The 11,866-nt window shown below is 39.2% G+C and overlaps 1 protein-coding gene across 2 annotated transcripts in view; it reads left to right on the forward strand.

The window, feature by feature from the left end:
• Positions 1-6,735, forward strand: part of NEDD4 (NEDD4 E3 ubiquitin protein ligase) — a 51,352-nt gene extending 44,617 nt beyond the window's left edge. For both annotated transcript variants that reach the window (XM_059858302.1, XM_059858301.1), the window contains 7 exons: positions 824-897; positions 1,053-1,113; positions 1,677-1,736; positions 1,830-1,937; positions 2,533-2,629; positions 4,808-4,880; positions 4,958-6,735. In XM_059858302.1, the coding sequence (XP_059714285.1) occupies positions 824-897; positions 1,053-1,113; positions 1,677-1,736; positions 1,830-1,937; positions 2,533-2,629; positions 4,808-4,880; positions 4,958-5,060 (576 nt within the window). In that variant the 3' untranslated portion in view covers positions 5,061-6,735. The remainder of the gene's footprint in view (positions 1-823; positions 898-1,052; positions 1,114-1,676; positions 1,737-1,829; positions 1,938-2,532; positions 2,630-4,807; positions 4,881-4,957) is intronic.
• Positions 6,736-11,866: the final 5,131 nt, after the last annotated feature.

Here is an 11,866-nt window from a genome sequence, read left to right on the forward strand (position 1 = left end):
CTTTGCTCACTCAGCTCTTTCCACTCATGCAGTGAGTGCATTTCAGCCTGGTGTGATAAAGGACTTGGAAGTAAGCAGAGCTTTAAAAAATTGCTTCTGCTTTTTTCTTGAATACAACTTGCATGGAAATGTAGCTGTGGCTGTGAAGGCAACCAAGACTAAGATATCCACAGTCCATTATTTGATCTGGAGTAGAGGTTGGATTTATGTGATTGGCTGGAAAGGATGAGTTCCTTTGGAAAATGCTGGAATTGCTGGGAGATAACATGTTTCCTTTCTCTTAAGATGTACTAGAAACCTATAGAATAAACAAGTTTGTTATTGCATACAAAGCTATTTAAGATAAGTCATGTAGAAATACCACAGGTCTTGAATAAAACTTCCGGATTGCAGTTGCCAGCTAGATCTAAGGTTCTAGTAGTATAAGTCACTTTGTAACAGAGATGTATATTGATTCACTTGCTGGGATGATTGCTGAAGTGGTTTCTGTAATTGTTTTTCCTTGAGATTTGGAATGAGGGCTGGGTCATGGAATGTGCAGTTAGACGAGTGTGCCTTACTGTAAACCTGTGTGCAGTCTTGGGTGGTGTGCTGTAGCAGGTCAGAAAAAATGGAGGTTTCCCATTGCACCCCTTAATAATATATCTTTTTTTTTTTTTAATGTACCACATTCTATTTATTAGGTGACCTGTGTGACTGGATCTGTTTCTCATAGTTTTCAAATTCTGCAGTCTTCAAGAGTTGCATGAATTATCTAATATTAACATAGGAATTCTGTTATATGTTCACCTTGCTTAAGACCTCTTCTGTGCATTGCATTTAGACCCATCAACATGAACTGAAAAGTGGTGGATCAGAAATAGTTGTCACCAACAAGAACAAGAGAGACTACATTCAGTGAGTAGTGGCTGCTGTGTGCAATGTACCTCACTGGATTGCCCTCTAGTACAGGGGCTCTGTGTTAGCTTTGTTTACAAAAGGAAGTTGTTGCTTTGTATATAAATCACTTTTATTTTAAATGTGGTTTTGTTTGGGTTTCTGTTTTTTTGCAGTCTTGTAATTCAGTGGAGATTTGTGAGCCGAGTACAGAAACAAATGACAGCCTTTAAAGAGGTACAGTTCTAATTACAAAATAAATTCTTCTAAGAGTTTGTTGCATCTGATATCTTTTGGATGCCCTGAAGACTCACTAATAATTTTGTTAAAAGTGTTAGAAAAGGCAGTGATACTGTTTGTAGGGTCAGCTTTGAATTATTTCAGAGTTTAAAATATTTTAGTATGTTTTTACTGAGGTGTTTAATTCATCTTGAAAAAATGTGCTTATTTCTCAATCCTGACTGACGGCTTTAGCTGTAGAGCAAAATGTTTAATGACCTCTGCAGAAATTAAACTTAATTTAATTATATTAGTTTGATTTAAACTAGGCAATTTACCCTTTTTTGTACCAGTTGTATTACATAGATGATATTCAGACTTCCATGCTCATCACTCAGTGTTGCACAGTAAAGATGTGAGAAATCAATTAAAAGTACTATAATAAAACTGAGGACTACTGGTGTCCAAACATCTGTCTTTGATATATTGCTTTGGCTGTGTTTACCAAAGCCTCTCAATATTCTTCTGAAAACTGATATAATGTTGCCTTGATTTTTACAAACTTCCCTCATCTTTTTTAGGGCTTTTTTGAACTAATACCACAGGATCTGATTAAAATTTTTGATGAAAATGAGCTAGAGGTAGGTGTATCATGGAAAAGAGAACAAATTATGTTGAAACTTTAGTTTACTGACTTAACCTTTGGTGTTGTTTGTTTTTTTTAATCTGTGTAGTTATTAATGTGTGGATTGGGAGATGTGGACGTGGCTGACTGGAAACTACACACAAAATACAAAAATGGCTACAACATAAACCATCAAGTAATACAGTGGTTCTGGAAGGTATTGTGAAGTTCTAATATTTTCTTATTGAAAATGTGTTCAAAAGCTGCTGCCTTTCTGCTAGTTTATAGTTTGATTCATTACAAGGTTAGGTAAATATTATCTGACCATTAAAATTCCTGACAAAGTAAGAAAACTCAAGGTGAGATGCATGGTAAGAATGTAAATGCAATACTGATGATTGCTTTTTCAAAAATATCCCTGTCTGACTGGAGTTAAAAATATTTATGTAGGTTTTCCTGGCATGGTTACACTAAAGAGGTGTTAAACTCTTCTGTTTAATAAATTACAGGAATTTGGCTTCTAGTTCATAACATAAGAAACTTCAAAGAAAGTATGGGGCCAAATCTTCAAGGGAAGCATTTTAACAGCCTGCTAAGCCAGTAACCATACTCTTGTTACAGTGCCATTAAAAAATTGTTGACTTCATAGCTTTAAGCAATAGGCAATGAATTAGACTGTGTGTGTCACTAAAAAAAATCCATATGTATTTCATAGATGCTGATTTAGAGGTATATACTATTTTGCCTAAGTCTACTAACTTAAAACCTTAATTTAAAAAGAAATCTTTAATTGTAAACATTATCATACACAGGCAGTCTTAATGATGGACTCTGAAAAGAGAATAAGATTACTTCAGTTTGTTACTGGCACATCACGTGTTCCCATGAATGGGTTTGCTGAGCTGTATGGTGAGTACTTAAGATTATCTTCACGATTAAGTAACAAAGAACCCGATACCAACATTGTCCTGATGTTTGACATTGCCAATTTTTTTTTCAAATTTTGTTTTAAAATTTAGTATGTACTGGCAGTTATAAGAAACCGAGTTAGAGAAGAGTCACATCACGTTTCCCGTGTTTTATATGGGAACATACTGTTTTAATTCTGGTTTTGGAAGTTTTTAGATGTATAGGAGTTCTCAAATGAATGTGGATTTTTAAAGTTCTCAAGAGCTGCAAAAATCCCTGTTTAACACATGATTGAGCTTGAAGAAAATTCTCAGTTATCCAAGATCTGATTACAAAGACATGCTGGCATCAGCAGTTAACTTCAGTTCCACAACTGCTTTTATCTGCTCACAAGCCATGGTTGTACAGAAGCAGTTGTTTGTAAGGATATACTCCAAAGGGGACCACTGAAATGTCACGAGTTAAACATAAAGTCGGAAGAAAAGTGCTGAACCTACAATGCTGAGACTGAGACAAGCAGAGGACAGCAGGGAGCAAATTTCAATAGCAAAGCCAGAAAAGCCACTGTGGGCAGACTGCAGGCAAGCAGATAGAGCAGCCCACAAAGGGTGGGGATGCTTGGCTTAGGGGAGGTCTGTTCTCAGCTGCCATCAGCTATTATGTTTTCTGCTAGACTACTTTATTAAGGCTAAAAGTGCTTGAGATGCTGTGCAAATGACTGAATAGTCTAACTTGCCTCTTTGATTAAACATTTCCTTTTTTATAAACAGGACATTAATTTGTTTATAAAACAAAAGGATTGTGAGCAAAACCACCCATCTTGTGTTCCCACTTCTCCATGTCTTCATTTTCATCATAAATACTTGGTTTATGTTTTTCTGTTCCATCAGTGAATGAGTTGTGAGTTGGAGTGGGAAGAACAGTGTGCTCAGCAGGCTTAGCCATGTGTCTGCTGCTGCACCTGAGCCTTGGTATTGCTGGTGTTACAGCACGTGCTCATCACAGGGGATCCCAGTCAGAATTCGGCTGCCTCAAGAGCTCTGCTCATTTGTCCAAGAACACTACTAGAGATAGAAATAAGGATTGATACAGGGGAAAAAACTGCTGAAGTTCTTGGCTTCCTTCTGCCCAGGGATTAGAATATACTTGAGCAGTTTTCTGTAGTTGTATTCATTCACTTATTAATGAAAAATTCAACTAGCAGTTGGTTTGCACAGTGCTTTGTTTGTTGCCCTTACAGTTATTTCTGCTTACTGTGGCCAGCATGCCGTCCTTACTAAACCCCAGTAACAATGTCATTTCCTGTACCTTGTGTTGAAAGAGCTGTACGTGGTTTTTCAGTGTTTGCTGCTGGTCCGTGGCGCTTTGCCGCTGCCCTTCCCCGCCCGCCCGGCAGCGCTGGAGCCGCTCCCTGGCCGAGATCTCCCTCTCGTGGCACCGCCGGGCGCTCCTCTCCTCAAATGCCGGGGCTCCCAGCTCGGGAGTGAACCGGCACACTGAACAGACCTTCTCTGAGATAGTGCTGCTTTTGTCTTACGCTTTTTTTCATTGCAGCCTTTCTCTCAGCTTAAGGAAACAGTTATAAGATACACCTTGCGTCTGCTTGGTGAGAATTGACGATGCTGCAAGACAGTTGTTGAAGGCTAGAGGGAGCTGGGGCTGTTTTTGCTAGCCAGAAAATGTTCTCTCAGGTGCATAAGAACATCCTGAGAGTACACATATGATTGCCATGTTACCAGAAGTTCTCAGTTCCTCTATTTTTGTTGCTGCATAGGTGCATTGACTACTTTCTACCAGCTTATAAAACTTGGCACATGGTGATAAATATGTAAAAGTTTTTACATGCAAAATTTATAAAAGTATAAAAACTTGTAATAATAAAAAACTTATAAAAGTATAAAAACTTCAATGCCAGCTACTATGCATATACATTTAGGTCTTAGACTGCTGAGCTGAAGGTGCAAAAGTCTCTTGAAATTGAGGTATAGCAAGAAATAATTCAAATACAAGGGATAGGATTTTTGACTATTACTTCCTGTAGTCTGTATTTTATTCATATAGATAGCTCCTTCAAATGTCAGATCTGGATTACAAAACCCCCAAATATGTCATCATTTGTATCTCTGATTATAGAAGGATTTCATAATAGGGTGAAAATTGATGTGTTCTTTTCTTCAGGTTCAAATGGACCACAGTTGTTCACAGTTGAACAGTGGGGCACCCCTGAAAAACTGCCAAGAGCTCATACCTGGTGAGTATTTAATTCAGATAAATTATGTCCTCTAGTAAAAGTTATAAAATACTTAAGAGTTTTCATCTGTTTTGCAGCTTTAATCGCTTGGATTTGCCTCCATATGACTCGTTTGAAGATTTATGGGATAAACTTCTTCTAGCGATTGAAAACACTCAGGGTTTTGATGGGGTTGATTAAGACACAGACATAAATTATGTTGGTCCAGTGCTGCAATTTCATTTTAAGGGTTTACAAACAAATCTGAATTTTCCAGGGACTAACATTGTATTTAGTCACATGGCTATTGAATCTTCGTAGTACCATGTGTAAAATAACTAAGTATTAAAAATCACTAACTTTTGAAAATGCATTTTGTCATTTCCATAGCTTTGTGTATTTGCTGATACATGCAATATACACATTGGATCAGCCAGTGCCAAGTAAGTAAAAAACTAAAATGTTTTTAGCAGTTGCCTCTTGTACAGTATTTGAGACTGTCCTGCAGTAAACTACTGAATTAAGCTGTGAAGAAAACTTTGCAGAGGATTTAAATTTGATTTGCTGCTTTAAGAGGAGCAACTGAAATTGTTGAACTGTTTTAAAAAAACCCCAACAAACTTCATGTATTATAATATCATAATTTGTGCTGCTTCAGGCTCTTTGCAACAGATCTGCCCAAAGCACCTTATAATTCAGCATATTATGTAAAACATTGGGAAACATTTGTTTGCAGAACACTGACTTGCTACAGTTGTTAGACTTCTGTTTCTAACTTGCTTTTGCTAAAACAGTGTAACAAACCCAAGATTTTTATACAAAACAGATAAGCAGCATAATTCTGACTTTTAATGAGAAATTATATCCAGTTTTTGTTTGAATTTGTATACTAATGTTGGTTTATTGAGTGTTCATCACTTTTTTGGATAAATTTGTAGTTGAATGATAATATTTTCAATTCAGCCTTTTGCAACAAATCAATCTTAAAATGAAATTTGTATGGATATCACACAGTATTTAGTTACTGATAGTTAGAGGCCTTTATTATCCATTCTTGCAGTATTGCACTACATAACAATAAAGAACATGTTTACAGGGTTTTCTGGGCCAAATTCAGCAGTCTGTTATGTGCAAGCTCCTGAACTGCATGGAGGTTATGCACATGTGAGCAGGTGCAGAATTTGGTTCTGTGATATGTTTACAGGTTGCTAGTTTCTACAGCTGCATTTTTATATTTTTTTCTCCAGTGTTAGTCTAGAAACCAAATTTGTTAATACAGTATAACCAAAGTCATAACCAACAATGTGCAATTTATTGTAGATCAACTTGTCATATATAAATATTAGTTTGATTTCTTTTGTAAATGTGGGTCCTTTTTGTATTAATATTAACTTTTTTTTTGAGCAAGTGCTGGTTAAAATGATTAACAAAGTTGGTTCTGAAAGAAAACAAATTGGTTTGTATACCTGGCTTGCTCAAATGTTAACATTTTATTACCAATATGATCTGAGGAAATGACAGTACCTGGCTTTGGCCACCAAATTTCTGTTTAGTCACGGTCTTTATAAATATGCAAGAAGGAAGTGTAGCACATCTCTCTCTGAAGATATGTAAATTATGTAACAAATGTTAATGGGTCTTAAGGGATATTTAAAATCCCACTTTGTTTTATCCTTTGACTAGGTCATTAGGACTGAGAGTATTACATGTAAATAAAGGTAACTTATACAAATTTCCCAAATCTATATGCAGTTTTGTAAAACGTGAATGATATATCAGTAAATCTGTATAGATTTGAATGTAGCAGGTTTTGTTGCATACTTTAAAGTATAAAATAAGGATCCTGAGAGCAGTAAATAAAAGTTTATTCTAATAAGTTGTGACTGAGTTCTTTTAAGTCCAAATCAGTAATCTTGAAATAGCAAGAACTGAGTAATTTTTGTACTCCTAGGTAGGCCATGGCAGTAGTTCCATCACAACTTGTTGCTGCTTTTGCAGAGCAGTGAAGATGCAGCAGTGCTGGTGTTCTGCTCCTGAGTTGTGCACCCTTGGAAGAACACACATTGTGTTTTTCTTGAAGCTCTGGGGCACTGTCAGCCTTCACTGCATGGCCAGCCTAGAGATGCTGAGGGGAGGCCCCTCAGCAAGGCCACTGAGCAGGTGAGGCAGAGCCAGGCTCCTCCCTGCTCTGGAAACCTTCCTGGCAGGTGCACAGCCAACACAGCTGGGTGGGGAGTGGGAGAGGGGCCCTGAAACCCTGCAGCAGCAGCAGGGAGTGCCCAGCAGCAGGTCCTTCCTGTGGGCTTTAGAATAAGTTTGTGGGGGAGTGGTGATAGTAGCTTGTGCTTGAGTAAAGGAAGGCTTGGTGGTGCTGAGTATCATAGAACGGCCTAGGTGGGGAGGGGACCTTGAAGATGATCCAGTTCCAACCCCCAGCCATTGGCAGGGACACCTTCCACCAGACCAGGCTGCTCCAAGCCCCATCCAGCCTGGCCTTGGACACTTCCAGGGATGGGGCAGCCACAGCTTCTCTGGGCAACCTGTGCCAGTGCTTCACCATCCTCACAGTAAAGAAGTTTTTCCTTATATCTAATCAAAACCAACTCTCTTTAAACTTAACTCGTTCCCTCTTGTTCTGTCACGATATGCCTTGCCCCATCTATCCTGTAAGTTCCCTTTTGGTATTGGAAGGCCACAGTTAGGTCACCTTGAAGCCTTCTCTTTTACAAAACAGTCTCAATTCTCTCAGCCTTTCCTTAGAGAGGTGCTCCAAGCCTCTGGTCAGATGGGACAGGGTAATGGGAGTTGAGGCAGCCTTTGTGGAGGATGGCACAGGCTGAAGGGGACCTGCCTTTGAGTGCCTAAACACAGAGCAGCCAGGGAAAAGCCAGGGAGAGTAAAAGACATGGCTTGTATTGCTGGATGGAGTGAGGGCTGCACAAGGGACAACAGGCTGCTGCAGACACTTGTGGGAGCATCCTGGTCAGGACTTGCCTAAAGTTTGTCATGAGGAAGGAGCAGGGTGGGTTTTGTAGCTTGTCAAGGAATTCTGGAATTGTAAACCCTGGCTCTTAGGGGAGACTAAATTCCCTCACATCTGTGGGCAGGGCAGTGCAAGGGGAAGCAACCTGGGAGGCTTCCACAGGGAGGGTCATGGGCAGCCAAACAAGGGTGCAGTCTTGGGCAACCAGGGAGATGCTCTTTGGGATCTGCTGCATGTCCCTTTGCACCTGTACTTTCTGCCCATCAAGCTCTGTATTCCCTGAAGCACATACACAGAGAGAGGGGGAAACTCCAGAGATGCTCCTATGAACACCCCTTTTTTTACCAGAAACAGTTCTGCGTGCCAGCTGCAGATTTCTTATGAGCCATTGCAGAGGAGAGGTTAACAGCTGCTTCTTTGTGAGCCAGCAACCAGCTCTGTCCCACTGATTTCATTGCTCTTAACACCCAGGTGAGGGGTAAGGAAGAAGAGTTTCTCAGGTAGGTAAGAGCTAATCTGCTGGGGAAAAAAATGGATATAGGGTTGATGTTTGGTAAGAGACTTTGTGCAGATCTGGTTAAGAAACTGAGAGATTAAAAAGATCTTGAGAAAAATGTACATTCTAGGGCAGGGGATGAGTGCAACAGGAATAGTTTTGCTTTTCTCAGCTTTAAAAACACCTCACTGAAAATTCAGGGGAGTTTGTGGTTGCAGTTTTCTGGGCTGCTCCAAGCTGGAGAGCTGTAAGCAAAACAGTTCCCTCCTGTTGGTTGTGGCTTCTGCAGCTCAGTGCTGATTTCAGGCATCTTGTATAGAACCTGGAGACTCCAGTGGAGGCTCTGCCTGGGATTTGGTCTCTTGGCTAGGCTGGGAGTGGCCACAGGCATCCCTGGGCACTGGAGATGGCTGGGCCAGGCCCCCTGGGGTCAGTGGGTGATGGGGCACAGCAGGGATGGGAGCTGCTGGCACGGGGGTTAGATGTGTTACGATGGTGTGAAACCTCTGGGAAACTTTTCAGGGGCTGAACTTCCCTAGGAAGTTAAACTTTTCCTGTTTCATGTTTTAGAAGGCTGCTGGTGGTGTTTATTTGTGTGTTAATTATTACAGTTATATAGTAAAGGGTGTTTCTGAATAAATAGTTATGATGCTTTTGAAGAGAATTTATTTAGCTTAAAAAAGGTAAGTATATAGATTAACCCCAACAAAGACTTGCAGAGGAAACTTGAAAATTTCTCCTTTACTCTGAAGGTAATGTCTGTGTAACTGCTCTGCAGTCTGGTGGTAGGGAAATGAGACTTTAGGCATGAACAAGACGCATTCAACACTCACTTGGAGGTTTGGGGCAGTGGGTGTTGTCCGTTTTTCCCTTCAAAATTAATTTCTCTCAACAGGCTGGGTGTTACTTGATACAAGTCTCTCACTTCTCGAGGTGGTGCAGGTGATTCTTCAGCATTCTGGCTGCATCATGAGCTAGAGCTGTGGCTTAAGAGGAAGTGAAGAACAATAGTTTCTATAGAAAGTGCCATTGAGTCTTCACTTATGCAGTTTGAAGAACACATGACTCAAATTCTTTTTAATTACTATTAAAAAATCACATCTGTAGCGTATCTAACAAGTTTGGAGGTTTTTTTTTGAAACTAGGACTAATGCATAAAACCTGGGCAAAATACATGAGTGTCAACTACTAATTTTCCTTCTTTATCCTGTTTCTCTCTCTAACCTCACTATTTCATACATATACTCACTTTGTAAGCTATCTAGTGTCCTGACATTTGATTTGTTCTGTAGATCCATAGCACAGTTTGGTGCTACTTCACTAATTGATGACATCTTTACAAAAATCTGCACACATGTCCTTGAAATCCATGGCTGCCTCTGGCATGCTGTCAATGTGGAACGTGTCCTGCATCAGCACCCATTTCCTTTTTTTTTTTTTTCTTGTGTACTTTTTTCAGTGCAATTTCAGCATTACTTACCAGATACATAATACTCATCAACTCCTTAGGGTGGGAATTTTATTGTGGCAATGGTAACATGCTAAAACATGAAATACTTAAAACTGAATTTGTGTACTTCTAAATATTGTCTTTATTTTTGACCCCACAAGAAATTACTAAAGTGATGTCAGTTGTTAGAAGATGAGATTCTTCTGTCTGTAATTTCCATGCTGTCTGTTCATGTGTGGGTTCTGTTTCTCATTAATTAGTTTGTTGTGATGCTTGATTTCTTCACATAGGGTCTTATGAGATTATTTTTCTATGAGATTTTGCTTTTTATCAGGCAGTTTGTTTATTTTATCTCCCCTTCTTTATGAACTATTAAAAGACTCACTCTGCAGTTCTTACTATGTGAACTGAGAAGAACTCATTTATCTGCAGTCTGAGCACCAGCAAGGAGCCATACCTCTGGTGGCCTAGAAGCATGTTTTTAAAATGTCTATTCATTTAAAAGACAATCCACATGTACCATCTTCCATGGTCATAAAAGGGAATTAAGCATTTAACAGCTGCCATTTTGCTCTGCAGCATCACAGAATCAGTAGGAGATGCAAGCACAAGCTTTGGTGCTCTTATACTAAATCATTTTTCTTTGAAGTGGAGACTTAATTGCTTTTTCTCTGTGGAAGGTATATCACTAGCACGCTAATCAGAATACAAACAACTCACAAAGGGGATAATGAGGGAGAACTTCCATGTAATGCCTGGTTTATTGTCCACGTGATTCTGTAGAAAAATGTTTTGTTTTGCTGAGCTGTCCTTAATTTGAGGTTTCTTGCTTAATGAGACTTCAAACAAATTTTGCATTGTAGGTTTCAGGTTCTCATCCCAGAGAGACACTTGGGATTTTGGGGAGGGGGAGGCCAAGTGGCTTGGAAAACCTAAACAGACATTAAGTAAGTGAGCCTGCCTCCTGAGGAAAGACAGATAAGGCAGCTTTCCCATTTGTGACAGAATGTAAAACTTCCTGTTGAAATACACCAAAGCCCAAAAACATACATTACAATTTGTTTTTCTTAACCCATTTTGAGTCTAATTCAATAGCAAATGTTTTCATAATTGTTAGTTTTTCTGATATTTTCTGCAAGCTGAAATATTTCTGATTGGGGTTTCATTTTGAGGGCTGGGAAGTATGACCTTTCAGAGGCTGTGATTACACCTCCTTCTATGGACTGCTGCTTGGGAGTATGCAAAATGCTAAAGGTTTAAATCAAATTGCCCCGAGGACTGCTTACTGACCTTTTGAATGCAAAGCTGTCAAAACCTTCAACTAGACATCAGCTAGAGAAGAACATTTAAGGCCGATCAATGCAAATAGAAAACAATGTGGTTTTGACTTTTGGTAATTCCTAGTTAGTGAAAAACAGTTCCTGTGCTGCAAGAGCTGCTGCAAGCAAACCCACACCGTGAAGGAGTTGCTGTGGGGAACATGTAATAGTTATTTTTCAGGGAAAACCTTTGATAATCTACTTAAGAAATTAGAAGTTTTCATTAATTGCCAAATCCTGATATAGTTATCTGAGCAGGATGCTTCATTGACTTCAAAGGAATTTTTGTCTACTTAAGGAATGCAGGGTCAGGCCCTTAACTAGTGATAACTTTCTTCAGTGGGTTGTCAGATATGACAAACTATGCCACTTTAATAGAAGTTACCCAGGCCAGACCATGCCATGCCATCCCTTTGTCTGGAAAATCTTTCTTCTTTTGCCCAAGTAAAGGAATTTCTCTATAGAAGATATTAGAAATTACTTTCTAGCTGGAGCTGTAGTTAATGAGCATATATTTTATTTATGATGAACAGCTACAACACATTGTTTTCTAGTTGTGATAATTATATAATAAAGTCAGTTTCAGAAAGTGTTTGATGGAGTTGAGCCCCTCCATTCTATGTATTGCTGCCCAGCAATTAGTTGTCCATCCTTAATAGATTTATGCTTAATTAGTTGTTCATGCACTATTGCTTGCAGTAATGCAGAGTTTTAAATAAATGCCTGCCTTTCTATGTAGACCTACAGAAATGGGCCCAA

The sequence above is a fragment of the Haemorhous mexicanus genome, chromosome 13 (assembly GCF_027477595.1).
Source record: "Haemorhous mexicanus isolate bHaeMex1 chromosome 13, bHaeMex1.pri, whole genome shotgun sequence".
Taxonomy (NCBI): Eukaryota; Metazoa; Chordata; class Aves; order Passeriformes; family Fringillidae; genus Haemorhous; species Haemorhous mexicanus.